At 42.3% G+C, this 23,869-nt stretch overlaps 1 protein-coding gene across 2 annotated transcripts in view; it reads left to right on the forward strand.

Annotated features, from left to right (window-relative positions):
• Nucleotides 1-23,869, forward strand: part of LOC117448084 (reelin-like) — a 96,757-nt gene that overhangs the window by 32,799 nt on the left and 40,089 nt on the right. For both annotated transcript variants that reach the window (XM_034085189.1, XM_034085190.1), the window contains exons 3-4: nucleotides 3,361-3,499; nucleotides 20,000-20,070. In XM_034085189.1, coding sequence (XP_033941080.1) covers nucleotides 3,361-3,499; nucleotides 20,000-20,070 — 210 coding nt within the window. The remainder of the gene's footprint in view (nucleotides 1-3,360; nucleotides 3,500-19,999; nucleotides 20,071-23,869) is intronic.

The following is a 23,869-nucleotide window of genomic DNA, read 5'->3' on the forward strand; positions in this document are numbered from 1 at the left end:
ATAGAAATCCTGAGAGCAGTGTCAAGTCCCAGCGCTGCTGTGTCCTGGAGTGCATCAGTCTGCTTTTCATCTTCGGCCTAGCCTAACTGCTCTCTGCTCCTCCTGAGCCACATCCTCAGATTCTCCCTCTCCACCTCCCTCTGTCTGCTGCTTTTCATTATTTTCCTAAGTTTTCTCACATGTTATGCTAATGATTTTGTTTTGAATATTGAATTCCGTTTGTTTTCACTTCCTTCAGTTTAAGTATATTTTTCTGTTTCAGTTGCATTAGCTTGTGGTAAATTAATTAGGGTTGTATTAAATGGTTTTTTTTCTATTTACAATTAAAACACTTTTCATGAAGGTGCTGTATTCCTTTAAATGAGTGATTCATTGTTTCTCTCCCAATGTCCACACCATCCACAGCTCGTTTGCTTTCCCCTTTTTCTATCTCCCCTGCTCAGTCTGCTGCTCAACGCCATCAGCACACTTTCTTTCTGTTTGTCTTTGCAGCTTTCCAGATAGTGTTTCCAATGCCACGAGAGCTAAGCTTGTATTATGCACATCTGCGGGGATTCTCAAATTGCAACCTGGCAATGTGGTGAGAAAGAACCATAGCACGCTTTTCTTTCTCTTCTTCTGCCACAAGATTGGACATTTAGGGCCAAACACTGTTTGTCTTGACGGCCTTGTTTGCCGCAGTAAATTGGGGGCACATCAGCAAGGAAATTGTTCTGGAAATGGCACTCTTTTGTGTCAGAGGGGGTTAAAAAGAGAGAAAGATGTATGGGTATGTCAAAGCATGCTTGCCTGAATGCCATGTTAGAAGAGCTCTGAAGCAATTTCTGCTTTTCTGTATGTCGGAGTTAAAGATAGGGTGCTGAGGAGATCTTGCCCAGGCAAACAACATTGCAATAACCCGAGACAGTTGTGTGTGTGTGTGTGTGTGTGTGTGTGTGTGTGTGTGTGTGTGTGTGTGTGTGTGTGTGTGTGTGTGTGTGTGTGTGTGTGTGTGTGTGTGTGTGTGTGTGTGTGTGTGTGTGTGTGTGTGTGTGTGTGTGTGTGTGTGTGTGTGTGTGTGTGTGTGTGTTTGCGGAGAGTGAATCGCTGTCACTACACAGAGAGGTTGAGGCCGAGAGGTGATTGGAGAACAGCGGTACTATTGGTGATTACATCCAAGTATGTTAGTACACACCAGCAGCTCCTTAGCAATGTAAAAGGCTGCGTTGCTTGACACCTCGTAAATCTGCCACACTGGGCCACACGCTGCATGCACTCGCTCGTAATGGCACAACATGTTGTATTCATGTGAAAGCTCTTAAATCACGTTGCTTTAATGATTATTCAGTTGAACTCTAAAGAGTTTGATGTTTGTGTACATAAAGAGAACATTAACAAGAAAACCTTTGCTAACCCCACAGGGTAAACAAATAAATACATGCTGCTCATTTCAGAAACAAAGGTTGTTTTTCTAAGTTTGATAACTAGGTTTGTTTGTGCCTAACACACATCAACATATATTTTAATACAAACAAGCACACACACACACACAAATGCACACACACAGCTGGTGAGTTAAACAGAACCATTTATGGCGCTGTCAACAATGTGTGTATTTATGGATGCAATCTGTGAGGTCAAATGTCTTACTGTCAGAAATGGGCGTAATTATTTCTCTTTGAGTAATTAGTTTTGAACCACACACACATGCACATAAAGTCTTTGCATATTGATTTGCACATTGATTCAGGAGATATTAAAGCTCCGATGTTATTAATCATTGCTGATTATGCTTTATAGTGAGCTGAGTTATGATTGAGGAGAGGAGAGGAGAGGAGAGGAGAGGAGAGGACAGGACAGGACAGGACAGGACAGGACAGGAGAGGAGAGGAGAGGAGAGGAGAGGAGAGGAGAGGAGAGGAGAGGAGAGGAGAGGATTGTGTTTGCAGGTTAAAAAGAGGCCAGCCAATAAAGCACTGCTGCTCAGAGCACATCTTTATACACAGATGGGACATCAAATACATTTTGAAACTGGCTGAAAATGTTGTTTTGGTGAGCGCTGGACCACAATGCGATGACTTAGACTTGCAGAAGCATGACAAGTACTCAGATTGTTCTGCATTGTCTGTGAAAATGCATCCAGTTGAAGTCTTTCTTAATAGTTTCCGCACAGTTTGCACCCCTCTCCGCCAACACTAAAACGCCGCTTAGTTACAGTAAATAATTAAACAGTTCTGCACGTCTGAGCAGTGATTGATGAGCATGGCGGCGTCCTGGCCTTGCCCTCTGTGATATGAAGGAAAGATTGTGTGACATGATGTCATTTCATCGGTGCAATCATAGCCGGACACAGACCCTCATTAATAAGAGCACCGTTATGTAGTGTCAGCTCCCAGGGCAGGAGGAAAAGAAGAAGAGGGTTTAGAAAAAAGTAAATGATGAAAGGAGAGGAGAGGAAAACAGAGCCGAAGAGAAACGGTAGGTGAGAAGTGAGTGTGAGGCAGGAGGAAATAGGAAAGAGACAAACTGAATGATGCCAGTGGATGGAAAGAATATCAGTAAAGTGGCATGCGTTCAGGTGGAAGAGCAAAGGAATGAAAAGCAAATGGAAGGATAGGATAAGGTGGAAATGCAATGTCTAAAACGTGAGGTCTTTGTGCCTCTCTGGTTTCATTCATTGGTCAGTCACCGAATGCATTGGTTTCAGACTTCTCCAGATGTTTTTCTATAAGAATTGTTATTTTATGATGTTCATTTTGTACTGTCTTAGCAAGTTTGACCTTGCTGCAAATTGTCTTGCGTAGAAACCATTTGTATTTGATTGTGACTTTCATTTCACTTTTGTATATCACATCCCTGAACAGACGGAGCTACTGTCGGTAATCCATCACAGTGAACATCATCAGTATTCTCGCTTGTTTTGTTTTATAATGACAAACTGCTACCCTGAGTGTGCAGCAGGGTAGTGTGGATACATTTTTAAAGTCCGCCGTTAGGAAACTCAGGGATTTGGCATCCAACAAGCAGTATTTTAAATTCAAGAGACCATAAATTAAACATTGCACCAGAGTCATGTTTTATTTGTTTGTCTTTGGGTGGGGTTTTCTGACGATGCATTTTATGAAGACAAATGACACCACTCACACACTATAAAAACACTATCCTATAAATGGGACTACTTCATAATGTTAATGTAACTTTTACTAAGATAAAAGCAGTCATGACACAAACTGTACTTTGTATGAAAACATACCAATCTAACGGACTAAGATAGGAACATCTTTGGTATTAAATAAGTAGTTTGATGACAGCCACACTTTTCAATAAAGTCACTCCACCTAACTTTCTGTCTCTCCTTTTTGGTCGCATTCTCCTCTCCAGGTGTGATGCACGAGCGACAGTTTGGTGGAACTCAGTTTGTCTGCAGTGTTGTCGCGTCCCACGTCAGCCACCAGCCCTCCACCAGCTTCAGCTTCGTCTGGATCGCCCCCCCGCCTGGCACCGGCTGCGTCAACTTCCTGTAAGTCATGTGAGAGTGTGTGTGTGTGCAAAAGAGAATGGCCAAGAGAGAATAAGTTGGATCAGGATCTTTACAGCTGCCACGTGTCTGACCCAGACATGGAAGTCGTAAACTGTAACAATGATATCCGTTTCAAATGTTGTGGGGCTGCATATCGACCCAGTAAGCCAGAGTGAGGCTTATCAGCTGACATTATGTTGGGTGAGTTCTCTGTTAGAGAGGATGCGGTAAGGCCATCCTCAGAAAAAAAGAAGCATGCATGACTGGAAAGAGGCTCAAATGGGGACAGAGATAATGTGTGCGTGAGCATGTGTGTGTTGTCATTTCCTCAATACCTTGCTTGACGTGGCCTTTGCAGTGGCAGGTGTGTGTGTGTGTGTGTGTGTGTGTGTGTGTGTGTGTGTGTGTGTGTGTGTGTGTGTGTGTGTGTGTGTGTGTGTGTGTGTGTGTGTGTGTGTGTGTGTGTGTGTGTGTGTGTGTGTGTGTGTGTGTGTGTGTGTGTGTGTGTGTGTGTGTGTGTGTGTGTGTGTGTGTGTGTGTGTGTGTGTGTGTGTGTGTGTGTGTGTGTGTGTGTTAGGGCTGCTCAATTAATCGTATTTTAATCGCAATTACGATTTTGGCTTGCAACGATTATGAAAACAACATAATCGAAATAAAACGATTATTTATTGATTTTAATTAATTATTTTTTAATTCATATTTTTTTTTATTACATTTTTTTTATTGGTTTTTCAGTTGAATTATACTTAAAGTTCAGGGTAATCAACTGTGTGTGTGTGTGTGTGTGTGTGTGTGTGTGTGTGTGTGTGTGTGTGTGTGTGTGTGTGTGTGTGTGTGTGTGTGTGTGTGTGTGTGTGTGTGTGTGTGTGTGTGTGTGTGTGTGTGTGTTTTCAATGCTGAGAATTAATGGAAATATCCCCATCCTCTCATTTAATGGACTCGGTCCCTCTTCTCATTGGAAAAATGTTGAGCGATTGAACAGATCCACCCTTCCTTGGAGGATGGGTGTGGTTCTCTCACACACACACACACACACACACACACACACACACACACACACACACACACACACACACACACACACACACACACACACACACACACACACACACACACACACACACACACACTCACACAATTTATGGAGAAATCTGGTTCACATTATGCTCTGTGCCATTACATATAGCCATCAGTAAGGCACAATGGCTTCTTCGAGGGTCTTAATCAGGATGTGTTTCCCATTGCAACAGACTCTGCAGGTGACTGAACCTATCTGTTGGTGAACATGTTTCTCGCTGTGATTCCTTGAAGTTCACATGTTATTTAAATGGCCCAAGTAGGACAATATATAGCTTAATTAATTTCAGAATAGCGCTGGAATTTCCCTTTTCTCAATTTCATTCGCCCTTTTTGCTCATCATCATTTTCTCCGCCTCTATTTGTTAGAAACATCCTTTAACTCTCTTCCCCTCTAATTCTCTCTAGGCTGTTGATTTACAGCCTCATCCTGATTATCACTCAAAATGCAATTAGCAGCTGTTGCTGTAAACGCGTAGAGGAAAAGGGAGGACTCCACTAAGTCACAGCAGCACAACACAAACGTCTTTGAGAAACTCAGCCACAGACAGTGTAATAAATATAAATGTGACTCGAGTTATTCTCACAAATAGCCAAGTATGGTTTTAAAATTAAACCTAAGAATGAAAACACCTTTATCATCATTTATTGCTTGGATAGCTAAAACAAACTGCAAACTAATCCCTTATTTTTTCATTTTTATTACATCGTCATCGTCTCACAAAACTTAAAAGACATTGCAAATTGCAAATCAATGCTCACAGAAACCACAACTAAATTAAACATCTTGGCAGAGCTCACTAAAATCCCTCAATGAATTCCTGGAGGGACACGATAGACTGAGACTTTTATGGACAGCCTGACAGAAAAGGATTCAGCTGGGGAATTTGCTGAAGTGGAGCTGCCATTTAGACAATATCCACGGAGCCAAACAGAATTACTGGCTTTTTTGTCTGCCAGCAAACACATTTACTGTTGAGCTTGTGTCAGCTTACGAGGATCGTGCGTGTGTGTGTGTGTGTGTGTGTGCGCGTGCGTGTGTGTGTGTGTGTGTGTGTGTGTGTGTGTGTGTGTGTGTGTGTGTGTGTGAACCACGGAGCAGCAGTGTGCCAGTGCTGATGACAGTGGCGATGGCAGGGGGCCACGGCTGTATGACAATAGGGGCCCCTGCGGCTGACCTTATCAAAGTCAGCCAGTCACACTCCAGCTGGCTCAAGACTGCTCCTTACAGACACACACACACACACACACACACACACACACACACACACACACACACACACACACACACACACACACACACACACACACACACACACACACACACACACACACACACACACACACACACACACACACACTTCGACTGCACCCTGTTCCAGTTCACAGCTCCTATCTCCGCCGGTATATCCTCGTATCGAGAGCTGCCGTCTCTCGGTTCTGTGACGTGAAGCTAGGAGGAATTCAACAGGCGAGGCCCTTATGAGCGCGGCCTGTCAGTATTATTCTCTTGAGGTTGAGATGTCATCAGACGAGTGTCAAGTGTGTCACATTTCCTTCTTGTTTGGTTCAAGTGAAACTCTCCCAAGAAGTGCAGCTTTATATAAATGATTTCAATTACTGTAATAGTCCCAAAAGGTTATAATTATGGGTGCTACAGGGATGAGATTTATCTTGCAAAATCTAAATGATGGAATGTCCTGCCCTTGCCCATAGTACTTTAACCCTGATTGATACACGGACCATTTTCCCCAGGCAGTGTCCATGAGTGTTAAATTAAAGCCACAGACATCTTATGTCCTTCGCAGGGCTGCAGCTGGTCCGCCACTGCATTAATATGAGGCCTGTGAGCAGTTTTATGGGCGATATTGTGGGAGTGTGCCTGGTAACAGATCACTAGCGGGAGTGTGATAGAGTGCAGGGACATGGACATCCAGAAGAACTCATTTTATGGCCGGCTGTAAATTTCCACCTAAAGAGAAGGGAAGGCCTTGGAGGAGAGGAAAGGAGAGAAGGAGAGGTGTGGGAACAGGGAGGATACACAAACAAATGCATCCTTAAAGGGATAGTGGAAATCCGCGAATTTTGGGTTTAACTTGTGTATTTTTATTAAAAATAAGCATAATAAACAATTTTTTTTTATTTCATGCGCCTAGTTTCATTTTATTTTCAATTTTACTGCTCCCGACCACGCCCTCTCAATGAAACGAAATTCTTCGGGAATCTTCGGGTGATGACGAAAACAAAGGAAGACGGGCACAAACATTGGACGAGGCACGAGTATTTTATTATGTTTTCTGGCTGATTTAATGCATCGTTAGCCTGTACCATTGTGTACAACGCCATTTATTGCCTGTCGATTAGGCGACCGGAGGCCTCATCATCCGATAATCCGGTACACAGTGTCGAATGTGTACACTACAGTCATCATATAGACATGATAGACTAACAGTACTGTGAGTACAGCCTACACTTGACAGGCAGCCTGGCTAGCCTAGGATTAGGACCATACTACGTCAAAAGACCGATTGGCTCTAGCTGTATATCATGATAGTATACAATTCATTTAAATGTATTCATGTAATTAATGCCCATAAGGCTGTTACATATACAATAATAAATGTGACAAGATAATTTATGTGAACCTGACCCTGGTATGTTATGAAATGTACCCTACATGCAGTCATCCTCGGGCATAGCCATAGGCCTACAGTGCATGCATGCCAACTTTTGCAATATATAATATAGCGCCTAGCGTGAGCTATGCTTAGGGACCTACCAGTCAAGATTATTTGTGCGTAGGGGTGCATCATCTGGCGCCTGGTCCTGGTCATCCTCGCCATTGCCCATGCCGTGAACTATCTCCATCACCTCGGGCTCGAACAAATAAGGACGTAATGGTCCATCGTCTGGCTCAATATTCTCACCATCGTCGCTTACTGAACCGGATTCAGATTCAGTTCCTAAAACTACATTTTCGCAGGAAAGCCGAGAGGATGTTTCTGACTCGCTATCATCACTGGATACCTCGTACAATCCTTCTTCTTTGTCTGGTATATTTGCCCTTCCACGTTCATTCTGCATAGACGCCATGGTTTGTTATTGTTTCGTCTTCCTGAGTTTTCCTCACTTCCGGTTTGGCTGACTCGATCATTTCGTTTCTAAAAAAGTTCGGGGAAGCTGCAATAAAGTGCTTCTAACATGCGTAAGGCAATTATTATATATTCTTAATCAGGTGTGATTGTTTTGGTACGTAATTATGCTTGTATATAAGTTAAAACGAAACTATTTGGGGTTCAATTTCCACTATCCCTTTAAGTGAAACTAATCACAGTCTTCCAACTAGATGTAGTCAATCAACAGAAAAGAAAACAGAAAAGCCAGCATGAACAGAGTTTGTTCTAGCTTTCGCAATCAAATTAAATCATGTTTTTTTCTCTTTCTTATCACACACACAACTAATTATAATATTACAATATAACACATTAGTTTGGTTTGGGGTTGCTGTGAACAAAACAATATGAATACATTTGCCTTTGGACAAGGGGCTATTTAAGTTATATTCCTTGACCTTATTTTGAGATGGATAATTAAATAATAAGCAACAAAAACAATCAATTAATCAGCAATTAAAGTGATCATTAGTTGCAGCAGTAATATGATACGAGGTGCGGCTATCATAGTGAAGCTATACTGTTTGCCGGGAGCAAACCTTTTCTTCCACACAAAATGCAAACAAACCCAGTTGTGCCCCACTTTTGATGCTTCTCGCTCAGACATGACAGTCCACACACTACATAATGCACTGAATGCTGCACTTAGCAGAGGTGAGAGTGGTTAATAGCTTCCTCTGGCAAATCCAAAGATGCACTGGGGTGTCTCGTCCTTTCTTTGCCTTTATTCTGCTTCACTTACAGCCTCGAGGCAGTGCGTGTGTGTGCGTGTGTGTGTGTGTGTGTGTGTGTGTGTGTGTGTGTGTGTGTGTGTGTGTGTGTGTGTGTGTGTGTGTGTGTGTGTGTGTGTGTGTGTGTGTGTGTGTGTGTGTGTGTGTGTGTGTGTGCGCGTGACTGTGTGTGTGTGTGTGCGCGTGAGATGTGTTTTTGAGCTGTAGCATTGTCTCTCTGTGGGACGCCAAGTGTTTCCTGGTTGGATATTGCTTTAATTACTCCATGTGATCCCTGAGGAGTCGGATGTCTGCATATCTAATGGCACACTTTTCCTTTATGTCATAACATGCTGTGTTAGTGTGTGTGAACATGCATGTGTGTATATTTGCATTCACTTGTAAACACTAATTTACTACGACAATGACTATTTGTTCCTCTTTGAGACCAATAGGCTGATTGAAGCAACTTGTAGGAGCTACAGTATTACAAGGAGAACAATAAACGAGGAAGCGCTCCAACACTCTCCTCTCTTGTTAGATGGCATTGAAAATAATTGTTGTTCTTCTGTTATTATGCTTTGTGTAACATGCACTACGGTAATGTGGTCAGAGCTCTAAACCAACTCTTATCCATGCAATTTAACTATAAAACACAAAGATGTCATCTGTATCAGAACATGAAGGCTTTTTAAGTATTGTTTGTAATTTTTTACATAAATAAATGTGGCATGTTTTTCCTATAACCAACATTTGTTCTGCTAAAAAGTCAGAACCCACCAACAACAGATCATTCAGGGCCCTGCAGTAAAGATGTATACTCGCAAAATATTCAGGTGTGTCCTTTTTTGAAACATGACAATTCAATCGTAAATAAAGTAATCAATTAAAATCTGTGGTGACCTTTGAATTATAGGAGAATAATGTGTTCTTAATCTCAGCAGTCTGGTGTTTCTGAAAGGCAGGATGATAGGCTGCTTATATTAATCAGAGATCAAAGGTCAGAGTTCAGACTGACAGGTGACCTATCTCACCCAGCACCTTATCTCTCCCGTTATTAGTCTTCACCATTGATTTCCTTTTTTCAAGTCAATCTTTTGGTCTGGTTTACCATAAGATCACTGGTTAATGAGCCCGGCTCATCATTAAATCTCAATGGTAGCCTGTGGCTGTGTGACAGATTCACTGGAGGGGTCGGGCCAGGGAACATGAATGATTGGTTCAAGGTATTCACATTCTGGCATTGTAGATCAAAATCTGGGGTAGAAATGTGAAGAATGACAGACCACATAAATCCCATCCACTTTTTTCTCCTCAAACCGACCAGAGCTGCAAATCCGGCAAAGTCTGCCCATATAATTCCAATTTTCATATATCAAACATTCACATATAAGACAGCAACTCTTATATCTCCCATTTTCGTGTTTTTAACCCGTCTTACAGTTTTAAATCTTTTCAGATTTTAACAGTAAATCAAACTTTTACAAGCAGGTCAATTCCTACACTCCTCAAGAGATAACAACCCGCTCTCCTGTTGCTGTTTACCCCAGAGTATTCTGCATCTATGATATTCTCTTATTTCCCAAGGGACGGTCTGTGACCCCTATAATTACAAACACACACCTGTGTACACAGAGGCCACACACATGTACACGCACAGATATACATGCTTATTACACTGCAGTGCTCGGATCGATACACACCAAATTGCTCACCTGTGCTGTACCAACATCACACACTCTCATCAGGAGGTCACCCTCTCACTGCTGGGACAGTGACCTTCTTATCAATGTTAGATGAAATAGGGAACAGATATTGAAAAAGAGAAAGTGATTGATTATAAATGCAGCAAAATGATCCATGCTCAGGGGAGGGAGGGTCTGGCCCAGATGTATCTTGTGAGAAATGATTGGTTGGTCTGTTTCTGCAAATGTGCAATAGATGAAATACAGACAGGCTTGTTGTGGGGATTCATCTCTCCAGTGTTGTCAATATGGCAGGTTCTTGTCCCCCCCCCCCCTCTTGTCCTAATTTGACCCTCGCTGGGAAACTGAGGAAGGAAGACAAAGGATTTTTAAACACTGATTTTCTCATATATCTATTTTTTGAAGCTGGGTTTAATACTAAATCAAATGCTTTTAAAGAACCAGCTTTCTTTTTATTATTTACATATTATGCCTAACTGCCCTTGTGTTCCTAATGCCCCTGATTATTACCCACTGACTGTACTCAAGGTCAGTTGCTCTTCCTGGCTGAGCAGTTCCTGCGCTTCTTCTGGCTGTATTTGGAGCCGTAGGTCTGTGAACCTGTGCTAACAAGCAGGTCATTTGCCAAACAACTCCCAAATCCCTCCTCTGTGGCGCTTCATTAAATGTGCATGTTCTCCAAGAGGCTTTTTTCAGTTAATTAATTGAAAAAAGCAGAGGGAGGGGTGGTGCGGGGACGAGGTAATGTGATTCCACCAAGCCACTGACTCCTTCCCAGGCCCCGTTTGGCATGAACATATCAAGAAATTCTACACATTTGATTAAAAGCTCTTAAATGATCAGTGGATTTCTGGAGATAAATACAAAATATAATTCTCCTGCCCCGGCTAGACAATAAAGTATATTATATTCTATCACTGAAGCTGTGGGCTCTTGTTTTCCCTCTGAGTCTTTCCTCTCTCATTGTCCTTTCTTCACTTCTCCATCTCCTGCCTCTCCATACTGGTTCTTGTTGTGTCTGATTGCTCTTCCACAGCTGGTCCTCAAAGCGGAAGATAAATCAACCAATTAGAGTGTATTATTTAAAGGGCTAGGTCCCAATGCAACAAATCAGTGCTGGTGACTGAAACTGCACCCCACATAAACTCCTCATGTTAATCATGATTACAAACAAGCCGAGTGAGCTGGGAGAGAAGATGTGCTTTTAATTGGGATTTAAAGATCGGGATGGGAGAGATGTCTAATGAGTGAATAAGAGTAAAGCAGCGTGTGCGTTCTCCTCCTTCAGATATAATTGTTTTTATGGATGGAGACTATTTTATTACCAGCATTGTGTACATTTATTTTATAAAAGTTGGTTTGTCTAGTCAAAATACAGTGTATATCTATAATCTTTAAGATTGCATTCACTATATTTAACCGCATTCACTGTATACTGTATAGCTATAGGGTAAATTAGCCGTCAGTGTTCCCCGCGCTGTGTGTGTGTGTGTGTGTGTGTGTGTGTGTGTGTGTGTGTGTGTGTGTGTGTGTGTGTGTGTGTGTGTGTGTGTGTGTGTGTGTGTGTGTGTGTGTGTGTGTGTGTGTGTGTGTGTGTGTGTGTGTGTGTGTGTGTGTGGTTAGCAGGGAGCTGTCAAACTGGCTCCTGAGGGATGCTTATGGCCGACAGCAACATGTAATCTAACATGGAAGACATGCTTGGTAATTACCCACTCCAGGCCCTTTTGGGAGCTCTTTGAGTGACAGCCTGTCCATCTGCATACATGTTAAAGTTCATATATGTGTGTGTGTGTGTGTGTGTGTGTGTGTGTGTGTGTGTGTGTGTGTGTGTGTGTGTGTGTGTGTGTGTGTGTGTGTGTGTGTGTGTGTGTGTGTGTGTGTGTGTGTGTGTGTGTGTGTGTGTGTGTGTGTGTGTGTGTGTGGAATCATACTCTGCCTTTCCTCGAATGCCTGGCTTTTTCTGTCAGCACATTGTGGACTTTGAAAGACAAGGCCATCTAACCCCCATCTCTATTTCCACTGACCAAATCCCCACCCCCGCCCTCTCCCTTCCCCCTCTATGTATCCATATTTCTCACTCAAATCCTCCCCTTTTTCCCTCATCTCCTTCAATCCCTCTCTCTCTTTCCCATCCCTCATATGTGCTCCTCTACACTAATGAGAGGGGAGCGGATGACACTTATTTTCACAAGATAAATGATCCCTCGTTTGAATCAAAGTAGGGAGAGAGGAAGAGAAGAAAAAACACGTTTAGGGCCTTAATTGCTTTTTTCCCCCCCAAAGAAAGTCAAATTAATATTTAGATGTTCAATAAATGTTTTGTGTATATCAGTGCTGTTCTTTGTGTGTGTGTGTGTGTGTGTGTGTGTGTGTGTGTGTGTGTGTGTGTGTGTGTGTGTGTGTGTGTGTGTGTGTGTGTGTGTGTGTGTGTGTGTGTGTGTGTGTGTGTGTGTGTGTGTGTGTGTGTGTGTGTGTGTGTGTGTGTGTGTGTGTGTGTGTGTGTGTGTGTGTGTGTGTGTGTGTGTGTGTGTGTGTGTGTGTGTGGCTCCCAGAGCAGAGATGGTAATGAGAGACACACGCTGAGGAGCCGCTGGAGTGTGACGGCAGGACAGACGCTGCATCGCGCTGCGCTGATCACACACTCTGCGGCTCAGACTAAATGCCCTCTCCTGGCTACTGCTTTAAGTACATACACGTTATTAAGTCACACATAGTCGGACTACTCAAACATACGCACACTTCAAAGGGAAAGTACAATTTCCGACTGAATTTACTCTTCTGTCATTGTTTTGTAGATGTCTTTGTATTTATTAGAAGGAGGGACAACAAGATCATTAGAAAGAGAAAGTGCTTCTGGGGGACACTTCTGCATAAGTGTATTAATTAGTTTTATGTAAAAATGTAGTTATTTTAATATTATGAGTTATGTTTTTACTCCACTACATGTACATATGTTTAGGATTCAGATGTTACAAACTGAAAATGTGATGCATTGTAAAAGATTAAACAACCCAGCAGTCTGAAATACTTTAACCTGGCTCCACCTCAATTAACAACAGAATGTAAATGTACACGTTTGTTACGATGTTATGCATTATTAAATTGAATAGAAATATGTTATAATTCTTCAATAACACAAGTTCAACAGGCGCCATACTGCGGAATATGAAGTCCTATTATGTTTGTTGCTAAAAAGTACATTTGTTTGATACTTTTAAACTGAAATGCACAACCTTTACTGTGGAGTATTTGCATCATTTGGTGTGTGTGTGTGTGTGTGTGTGTGTGTGTGTGTGTGTGTGTGTGTGTGTGTGTGTGTGTGTGTGTGTGTGTGTGTGTGTGTGTGGTGTGTGTGTGTGTGTGTGTGTGTGTGTGTGTGTGTGTGTGTGTGTGTGTGTGTGTGTGTGTGTGCGCGCGCAACACGTTCTCACTCTCATCCCGTCACATATTGACGGACGGTCAGGGCCCCTCCCCGTCGCTATATTACGTACAGGGTACCCCTTTCCCGTCATTTTCTACGGGCAGGGCGTCCCATAGACCTTCATTGCGGACACAGCGGACCCCTTGCCCGTCAGGCTTCTACGGGCAGGGCGTCCATAGACCTTCATTGCGGACACAGCGGACCCCTTGCCCGTCAGGCTTCTACGGGCAGGGCGTCCATAGACCTTCATAATGCCTATTTTAAGGTTCATTTGGCCATTAAAATGCGTTTTGATCTCATTTTATGCGAGTAATGAGTTTTTATTTCGGATTATTTGTGCAGTACATGTACATGATGTTTAGTTTGCTAGTTATGACGAAGATTACTTCATGAATGTGTACACATTCATGGTTGCTAAGGTGGTTGCTATGGACGCTGCAACAGCTCCCAGACCACGTGATCAACAACAATGGCTGTCCTTCGTGTTATTCTCGGTGGAAAAATGCCTATTTTAAGGTTAATTTGGCCGTTAAAATGCGTTTTGATGTCATTGTATGCGAGTAATGAGTTTTTATTTCTGATTAGTTGTGCAGTACATGTACATGATGTTTAGTTTGCTAGTTATGACGAAGATTACCTTACGTCTGTGAGGAAAATGCATGGGGCTCAGAGCCTCGTATTTTTAAAATCTTTTTTTCCTTCTAATTTGTTATTCTTTTCAAAATAACACACTGTTATTTACTCACCAATAACATACAATTATCCTTGCTTTTATTTATTGGTTTAATTCCATAATCCCGGTCTTTTTTGGTGTTCGTCAGGAACTGAATTTCAAAATAAAAATAACCGGAAACAGACGTAGGCCTATAAGGGACAGTTCGAGCATCATTGCGATTGTCAAAATGTTTGAGTTTAGGACGGCCGAAGACACTACACTACCCAGAATCCCCAGCTATCGTTGAGGACTACAGTCCCCGTGATTACTCTTCTAGGTCTGGGATTGGATGTTGGAGTGGCAGTGCGCCAAGGTTACAGCGTCAAACAGCTGTGTGAAATGGAACGAAACCACGCCAGACTATCCAAAACTGGAATCCATCGCCCCCCCAGAACTACACACTACACTATTGTGTTTCGCAAAATGTTCTATGGGACGTCTCTACTGAACTTTTTCGTTTTCCCACAATTAGAAGTTGCCAGTATTAAACACATTGGTGTTATCAAATGTAAAACATATAATTAATAAATGGATAAAAATCGCTGTCCATAATGCGCAGCATCAATATATAGCATTAATATACCCACATGAAAGCTCATTGATACTTTGTAATTCTACTCCACTACAATTCAGAGGTTAACCTGGTATTTTTACTCCACTGCATTTATTTGAGTTACTTTGCAGATTCTGATTAATGATGTGAAATATAAACAACCCTTAAATCAGACTTTAGTTACACCTGAGTAAAATTCAGATAAGGTGATTGTCAAGTGCCAACAATCAGGAGAGATATTTGATACTTGTGCTTGAGAAGACTAAACATGTATCTGCAATTGACATTAATGGAAACGAGTAATAAAGTATATTAATTACTCGTTATTCTCTACTAATAGTTCATTAAAGACTATATATTATGGCTATTTTGCACATCCCTTTCAAGATTTCAAGATTTTAAAGGTGTATTGACATATCATTTACACAACTTACGGTGTAGTTATGAAATGAATGAAAAACGTCGGTCACAGGTCCCTCAACAGTGCAGTACAAGACATCTATCAATATGTGTGTACCTCCACCATTAAACTGTCATATTCTGCACATTTCTTATTCTATCTACATACATAAGAGTATAATCCATATGTGTAATATCAGTTAAAATAAGTGCTTCAACATAGTTAACATTGCAGGAAAGCAATATATTAGACGTTAAGTACTTTGTATTTATCTGTAGATAGATACCCCCAAGGTTTTTTTCTTATTTAAAAGAAGACCGTAATCTGTTATTTAATGTTTAAATAAAGGTTAATTCGTTTTTCTGTTTTGCACCTCCTCCTATTAATATCTTTGTACATCCTGCACTAAACTGTTTTATTGAAGAGATCACTTATAGTATCTTCTTGATTTTTTATATTCTATATTTCTATCACAGACCTTCTACTTTCCCCCTATGAAAGTATATGTACTCTTAATATTTTTTTAATCAAATATAACACATAAAAACAATAATTCAATAACGTGCTTTAACCACTAGGCACACAAGGTACACACAGACACTTATGTACAACATCTGAAGATGTGTAGTTTTATTCATGCTTTCACATAATTTTACAGCATATTGCTATACTATTTCAGAAGCAGTATTTACATTCTTACATTCAAAATGCAATCCAATTCAAATCAGTAATATCTTTAAAAACTACAGTCCTTTTTTATCAGCTGTGCACCGTTATGGTGTAAATATAACCTATCTATGAATTACATCAAATGTAAAAGTCAGCCGAATTAGTGTTTATACTGCAAGGAGACGTATTGTGTGAAGAGAAATTGAGAAGTTTTTTAATTGTTGATATATTTATGATCCACGTCAAGTATTCAGTTTCGGCGGCATTTCTTCAGTTTTTCCATAGGTCTCATCATCAGGGCGCTATAAATAAAGAACTACGGCAGATCTGTAATATTTAATGCAGCCGAACCGTGTATTACAATGCCGTTATGTGATGACTTTCAAAGAGAAAAGCAAGAGCACTCGGAATTAAGTATTATTTTAGTCTTTTCAAATGTTTTCCGGATTTCATATAATATAAACACCAAATCCCAGCATGCATTGCGGCTAAAACATCCAATCAGCGTAGCTGAGAATCTTGGGTAATCGCTCGAAATGCCCACGTCTGTTTCCGGTTATTTTTATTTTTAAATTCAGTTCCTGACGAACGCCAAAAAAGACCGAGATTATGGAATTAAACCAATAAATAAAAGCAAGGATAATTGTATGTTATTGGTGAGTAAATAACAGTGTGTTATTTTGAAAAGAATAACAAATTAGAAGGAAAAAAATATTTAAAAATACGAGGCTCTGAGCCCCATGCATTTTCCTCACAGACGTAAGGTAATCTTCGTCATAACTAGCAAACTAAACATCATGTACATGTACTGCACAAATAATCAGAAATAAAAACTCATTACTCGCATACAATGACATCAAAACGCATTTTACTGGCCAAATGAACCATAAAATAGGCCTTTTTCCACCGAGAATAACACAAAGGACAGCCATTGTTGTTGATCACGTGGTCTGGGAGCTGTTGCAGCGTCCATAGCAACCACCTTAGCAACCATGAATGTGTACACATTCATGAAGTAATCTTCGTCATAACTAGCAAACTAAACATCATGTACATGTACTGCACAAATAATCAGAAATAAAAACTCATTACTCGCATAAAATGAGATCAAAACGCATTTTAATGGCCAAATGAACCTTAAAATAGGCATTATGAAGGTCTACGGGACGCCCTTCCCGTAGAAGCCTGACGGTCAAGGGGTCCGCTGTCCGCAATGAAGGTCCATGGGACGCCCTTCCCGTAGAAACCTGACGGTCAAGGGGTCCGCTGTCCGCAATGAAGGTCCATGGGACGCCCTTCCCGTAGAAACCTGACGGTCAAGGGGTCCGCTGTCCGCAATGAAGGTCTATGGGACGCCCTGCCCGTAGAAAATGACGGGAAAGGGGTACCCTGTACGTAATATAGCGACGGGGAGGGGCCCTGACCGTCCGTCAATATGTGACGGGATGGGAGTGAGAACGTGTGTGTGTGTGTGTGTGTGTGTGTGTGTGTGTGTGTGTGTGTGTGTGTGTGTGTGTGTGTGTGTGTGTGTGTGTGTGTGTGTGTGTGTGTGTGTGTGTGTGTGTGTGTGTGTGTGTGTGTGTGTGTGTGTGGTGTGTGTGTGTGTGTGTGTGTGTGTGTGTGTGTGTGTGTGTGTGTGTGTGTGTGTGTGTGTGTGGCCTAGCATTACTATACTTTTGGGGACCTAAATCTGTTCACACAGTCACGTGTGGGGACTCGCCTCCCTTATGGGGACAAATTGGAGGTCCCCATGAGGGGGATCATTAATTTTAGGGTGAAGACTTGGTTAGGTTTAGGATTAGGGTTAGGGTAAGGGTTAGGCATGTGTTGGTTATAGTTAAGGTTAGGATAAGTCTCCAGGAAATGCATGTCAGTCAATGTAATGTCCCCTGAAGTGATGTATACATGGTATGTGTGTGTGTGTGTGTGTGTGTGTGTGTGTGTGTGTGTGTGTGTGTGTGTGTGTGTGTGTGTGTGTGTGTGTGTGTGTGTGTGTGTGTGTGTGTGTGTGTGTGTGTGTGTGTGTGTGTGCGTGTGCGTGCGTGCGTGCTCTTTGACAGAGCCACCTGTCCCCGGGCACTTAACATAATCTCTTTAGTGAACTTGAGCTAAGACTGTGTTTAGTAAATATTTAAGGACCTTGTTTCTACATCACCACCCGCTGTTCGTTGCGCACCATCTTTTATTCATAAATACCAAACTCAAATTAGTTTTCACCCAATTCTGAAATATGAGTGTAATTAAGTACGTGTTCTCCCCAGCTCTGCAGAGCCACAAGAGCTCTTTACTAATTGATGAGGGCCTGTTCATTATTCATGAGCTGAGATGAACGTGTAAATGCCTTGGCACCCATGAAAGGCCTGAGTCTGCATGGCAGGTGGGGTGGAGCTGGGAGGTGCACGGCTAAATCCACATGGGACTGTAGGGGAAGAAGCAGAAATGAAGCGGGAGAAGAAGAAAGTCTGCAAAATGGGTGTGGGGCTCACTGACTCAGCCATTATATGGTGTACGCCCCATAAGCTTATTTATAATCCTCTCTTTCTCTTCTCGGACTGTGTTGTAATGTTCAATATATTGACTGGGTGTGGCACCACACACAACTCGCTGAATCGCTCCCATTAACTTTGTCGTATAGAGAATTTGAAATCTCATTACTCAGAGCTCTACTTTATTGGTTTTGACTTTGATTGAAAGGAAATGTTGTGTAATGCTTCTGGATCCTGGGAATACCCCGAACAGACAACACTGTGTCCTTACATGGCAGTGGCCGAGAAAAGAGGCCTTTTATTTCCATAAGTGCTCCTTGGAGGGACTTTCTCACTGTATGAGGGTGGCACGCATAGTGTGTGGATGTTAAAGCCAAATTCGAGTGCCAGACAATACTTCAAGTGGTCAATGAGGAGACATGTCATAGCTCAGATATTTATCCTCTATATTGTATGTTTTAGACTTCACTCCCACTCCACTTGTTTCCCTCTGTGTATAATGGGGGAAATACAGGTTATACTGTGGGCGAGGTGTAATACGGCCTTTACTAGCCATCTAACAATGTGGTGTTGTCTCACCTCGTACAGAACTTTCCTTCATGAGGCCGCTACAAATCCAATTTGTGCTGCCGCCACTGACTATAGGGAGCTACAAAGGGCTTTGAGGCTGTACAACTTTACAATTTCCCCTCTACAACCCATTTCAAGGACTTTCTGAAAATTGCTGCAGATTTCAAACTCACATCCACCCAATCTCCCCTTGGTTAGAGTTATGGGATACCTTTGTTTCTGGCATTCACACTTTATTATTTTTACTGCTATCCACCAATACATACATAGACATTAACAACTGCGCTGTTATTGCTATTATGATTATACGTTTTAGTATTTTGGTTGTTGTTATTATTAACAGGTCTGAATGTTTTGCAGGTTATTGGTGTGCATCTTTACCAATATAATTCTATTTTAAACAAGAATCTCTCCCTACATATGATATGATGATAGAGTACAGTAGAACACTATTTGCGTCTGTGTAAAAGATGCCACTGCACAACGAGCTATAATAGTCTCTATACAGTATTTAAAGATCTCTCAAGTTTCAATGAATTATGCATTGCATAGCCATTGGGAGTAAATGTATATGACATGCTATACATTCAGCACGCAACATACAGTTACATTTACACTGACATGCAAGAGAACAGCATGGCAGATAGATACTGTATGAGAAGAAAATATGTTGGTTTTGAGTAAACTCCCTGTTAACACAAGGATATTAAAATGTCAAATAGTCGAAATAAACAAGACCACTAACTTTGTTCATCAGTTGAATGCTCACTGTTGCTCAAAATATGATCCTATCCTACATGTACAAAGCCTTTAGAAGCTGGTTTGTTGTTGTTGTTTTTAAATCAAAGTCACCTCATGTTGAACTTCAAAAAATGTCCTTATTATGGAGATTGCTTTCACACATTTTGGTTTGGTTGGAAACGATGCCATCTGTGCCGATTGATCAGACAGACCATTACATTGTGTCCTTAGTGCTGTTCGCCTTAATGATCGTTTTCTCTTTCTCTTTCTTTCTCCCAGAGCCACAGCAACACATAGAGGACAGATCCTATTTAAGGATGCTCTAGCCCAGCAGCTCTGTGAGCAGGGAGGTGAGTAGCATCAGCACAGACGACACACATGCACGCCTCTTCCCCCTTAATGACAGAGGAATGTGCATATACTGCACCATCAGGCAGATATTCATACGAGGATAGACATATACTGTATGTTGAAGGACACATGTGCACCGACATATATACATACCATACCCCCTTCTCACGTCCCATTACTGTCCATCATAAGCACAGATGTCAGCATATGGATGACAGGAAATGGTTGATATGCTGCTTCTTAATGACAGTGGCATTGTAGCCCTTCCTGGCTCTCTTTCTGCCTAATGATGCAGCCACAGCCAGAGATATTTGGATGTCCTATATTGCCAGCTTAATTTCAGCTTATGCTAAACTCCGCTTTTTCCCCCTCACTCTCTCTGCCGGAGATTTACGCTTTATGGCCGACACTTCTTACATCCACTTTCAGTGACAGCCCTAAGTAGCTGTTGACAGACAGTGCAGCACCACTCGGCATGCTGAGTGTGTATAATTGCTTGTTTACAGAAAAGAAGCCTCCCCTTTACTCAAGAACTACTCCTTGTAGATCAAATGTGACTCAAAGGCTGAAAGTAGAGATGTACACTCACTGCTGTTGGGGTCTTTTCACGAACGGTTTCAGGGGAAAGACAACAACATGTTTGCTTTTCGACATGGTCTTTATTTAAAAAAGAAAAACCTCTGTGGCAAGTCTCTAAAGACTCTTCATAACAAGTGTGTCCCTCAGCAGTTCATTTGAGACACTGTCGATTATCGTAGCACATGCCAGGAAGAGAGTGCACAACTTAATGGCTCAGTGCCACTTGGAGAAGATGGGGCAGAGAGCCCTCAGTCAGGCCTGGAAGAGTGACAGAGGGAGAGAGAGAGCGACCAGGCGACTCTCCTCCGTCTCCTTGCCGAGAGCTCATCCTCTCACCGCCGCTGACACACTGCCCCAGTCTTCTCCCTCTGCAACCGAACTATCTTCAGCCAACAACAGTCTCTTGGTTGTCTCATGCCAAGGCCCTGCAGGATAACTCGTACACACAGCTACTCATAGCAGACAAGCTTGGAAGCAGAGATGGAGACCTTACATGGCCTGGGAGGGGACAAGCAGGCAGATGAAATAATGTAACAACTATCCTCTGCAGAGAAGGTATTAGAAGCTGGACAGGTGTGGTGGTGAAAGTGATAAGGGGGAAATAGGAGCAAAGCAATGTAGAGCTATAAATTACTTATTTTAGTAATCACCGTTTCTGTCTAAATGCTGAAGGACAGATGGGGGTAGAAGGACACATATGGTGGGATGAAAAGATAATAGTAATGAGCATCTTGAAGGTCATAAATTGCAGGTGATTTGAGTGTTAAAAAGAGGTAGAGGAGTGATTAAACATCATTAACAAAAGAGTAGATGGGAGCGGGGGCCGACCTTGTTGTAGGCTATTTCCTTTGACGGCCAAAAATGCAATGCTCTTTCTGTTGCTGAGCTACGCCAGGAAATCTGAATAACAAATGACACACGAACATGCCGCGGGCAACACAAGGCGAAAGGAGACCGAGGAGAGACGAGAGAAAGAAGGAAGCAGAAACGGATTGTTTGAAATACGTTTCATGTTTCTCCTCCACATTGATCTCACCGTAGTCAGTTCCTTTTTCTCTTTCCAAGCCAACATAGAACTTCAAAAGAGCTGTGCAGATTACCAAAAAACATGAAGATGGAATAAGCAGGGAACACATGAAAACATGAAACGAACGTGGCTGTGGTGCGTTAAAAACTGCAAACACACTGAGGCTGACAGGACGGAGACACGCAGCTCTGCCCACCTACAGCTCCTCCCGCTGCAGCAAAACACACACTTCAAGTCAGATCATCACCCTTAGCTATTTTAATTACCTCTCAAACTCCCTAAACTAGTTATAAATATGTTTATTTTTTACTGTCGGCCGGGTCACTCATTACTGGATCAGCTGCTGCATGAGACAGACACTGACGCTGTCCGAAGAGAAGGAGGAAAAAGAGAGGCTCCGTGTATTTTATCATTATATTATATAGAGTCGTTATTCATTTGTTTTAAAGCTCAATAAATAACAAAGAAGACCTTTGACCGGCACTTTTATAATTTTGTCCGGAAGATTTCAACTTTAATACACGCTGACTGGCGAAAAACTCTGCCCGGTTCCCTCGGCCCCCACCGCGGAGAATAAACAGAAGGGCAACCATGACAACCATGCTTCTTCGCTGCTTTTGTGGAGGAAGTTACAGCGCCACGTAGAGGCTCCTGCATATGTACTGCAGCTTCTCCAGCGGTTGGAGCTAAACGGAGCGGTCTCGTGTGGGCAGACACTATCCGGATAATTATTGCATGTGGACGGAAGCCGTTTGCGATTGCGTTTGCGTTAATCCTATGCGTTTAGCCGGTTTCGTCCTCGTGGGGTCGCAGCCTGAAACAGCCTGTTGAAACCTGGTGAAAAACTAAATAGAGACCATGTTTATTGTGTTCCTCAGCAAAGTCCGACTTACTAGTGGGTGAGGCAGATGACTGTAGACTTTTTCCTTTCTGCAGGATCAAATAGGCTATTGTCTCAGTGGCGGGGAGAGTGCAAGCTGCTTTGAGCAAAGTTAATTCAAATCTAGGCATTAGCATTCAAAGTGGAATCAAAGAGGGCCAGCTCCAGCCACTTCAGAAGTGCATGTGCTTTAAGACTCAAGCTTTGAAAGGTTGGGGAAATGAAAGCTATCTAAAGCAGGGTTATGATCCAGAGAGGATCAAAAGGGAAGGAGGAAAACAGAAAGGAAAGGAATAGAGGGAGGGAAACAGAGGGCAGGCTGCTCAAATAAGTAGGCAATCAGGGCTGATCAGCCAGGCTCAAGAGTTGTGACAGATTAGCCTGGAGGAGGGTGCATTTGAGCTTAGCATGATACATCAAGAGATGGAGATATACATGATCATGTTAATAAGAGAGTTAAGAATAAAGAAAGAAGAGGAAAGGTATAATCCTTTAACTCACTTTGCTACATCTGACATGCAGCACTTTGCTCTAAGTAACAGAAAGCCTTCCTGAAAGTTTACTGAGTGTTTGTTTGTTTTATCGTTTCCACTTAAGCAATTGTGAGCATGCCTGGTCCCAGACACACTGCTCCCCCTCTGCTTCATTAAACCTTCAATTCATCCTCCCAGTCTGCTTTGACAACACCCCATTACTCTATTCAGAACCAGCAAAGAAAAACTGCCCATATTTGTTCCTACTTGTGCATTCAGAAGACACCACTAATGGGTGTCTGACAAATACTGCTGCAACCGAATGAAATGCACAACGCAACAGAGTAGTGCGTGGCGCCAACCAGCGCATTGCAAAATTGTTTGGACAGGCTCCTAGAAATGTGTTAAAGCATCATGCGACAAAATGTAAATTACCACCACAGTTTTAAACGACTGCAAGAATGCAAACAGACAGGCAGGAGGATGAAACAGAAGTACATTTCCGCTCCTACTGAGCGACCATAGAAATACTTATTATGCTCAGGCGGACAACGAGGAGAGGTAGGGGTGGGCTAGGGGAAGGGGCTCTGTGCTGGAGGGTGGAGTGGTTGTGGGTGTTCGATGGCGCTGCAGGCCGTCCATCAGCTCTATCTCCTGACAGCAGGGCCAGCAGCCCCTGCTTTCTGCTCGCTATCGCCAGGTCCCCTCATTTCCAGCGAGGGAATAAATCAGGTCTTTATGGGCCTGGCCGACTGCACTGCACCCCAGATGGATTATTAAAGGGACGTATAACTCAAACAGTCCACTGCTCCCTGAGGGACGCTGGATCACAGCGCAGC

This window comes from Pseudochaenichthys georgianus, chromosome 6 (assembly GCF_902827115.2).
Source record: "Pseudochaenichthys georgianus chromosome 6, fPseGeo1.2, whole genome shotgun sequence".
Lineage (NCBI taxonomy): Eukaryota > Metazoa > Chordata > Actinopteri > Perciformes > Channichthyidae > Pseudochaenichthys > Pseudochaenichthys georgianus.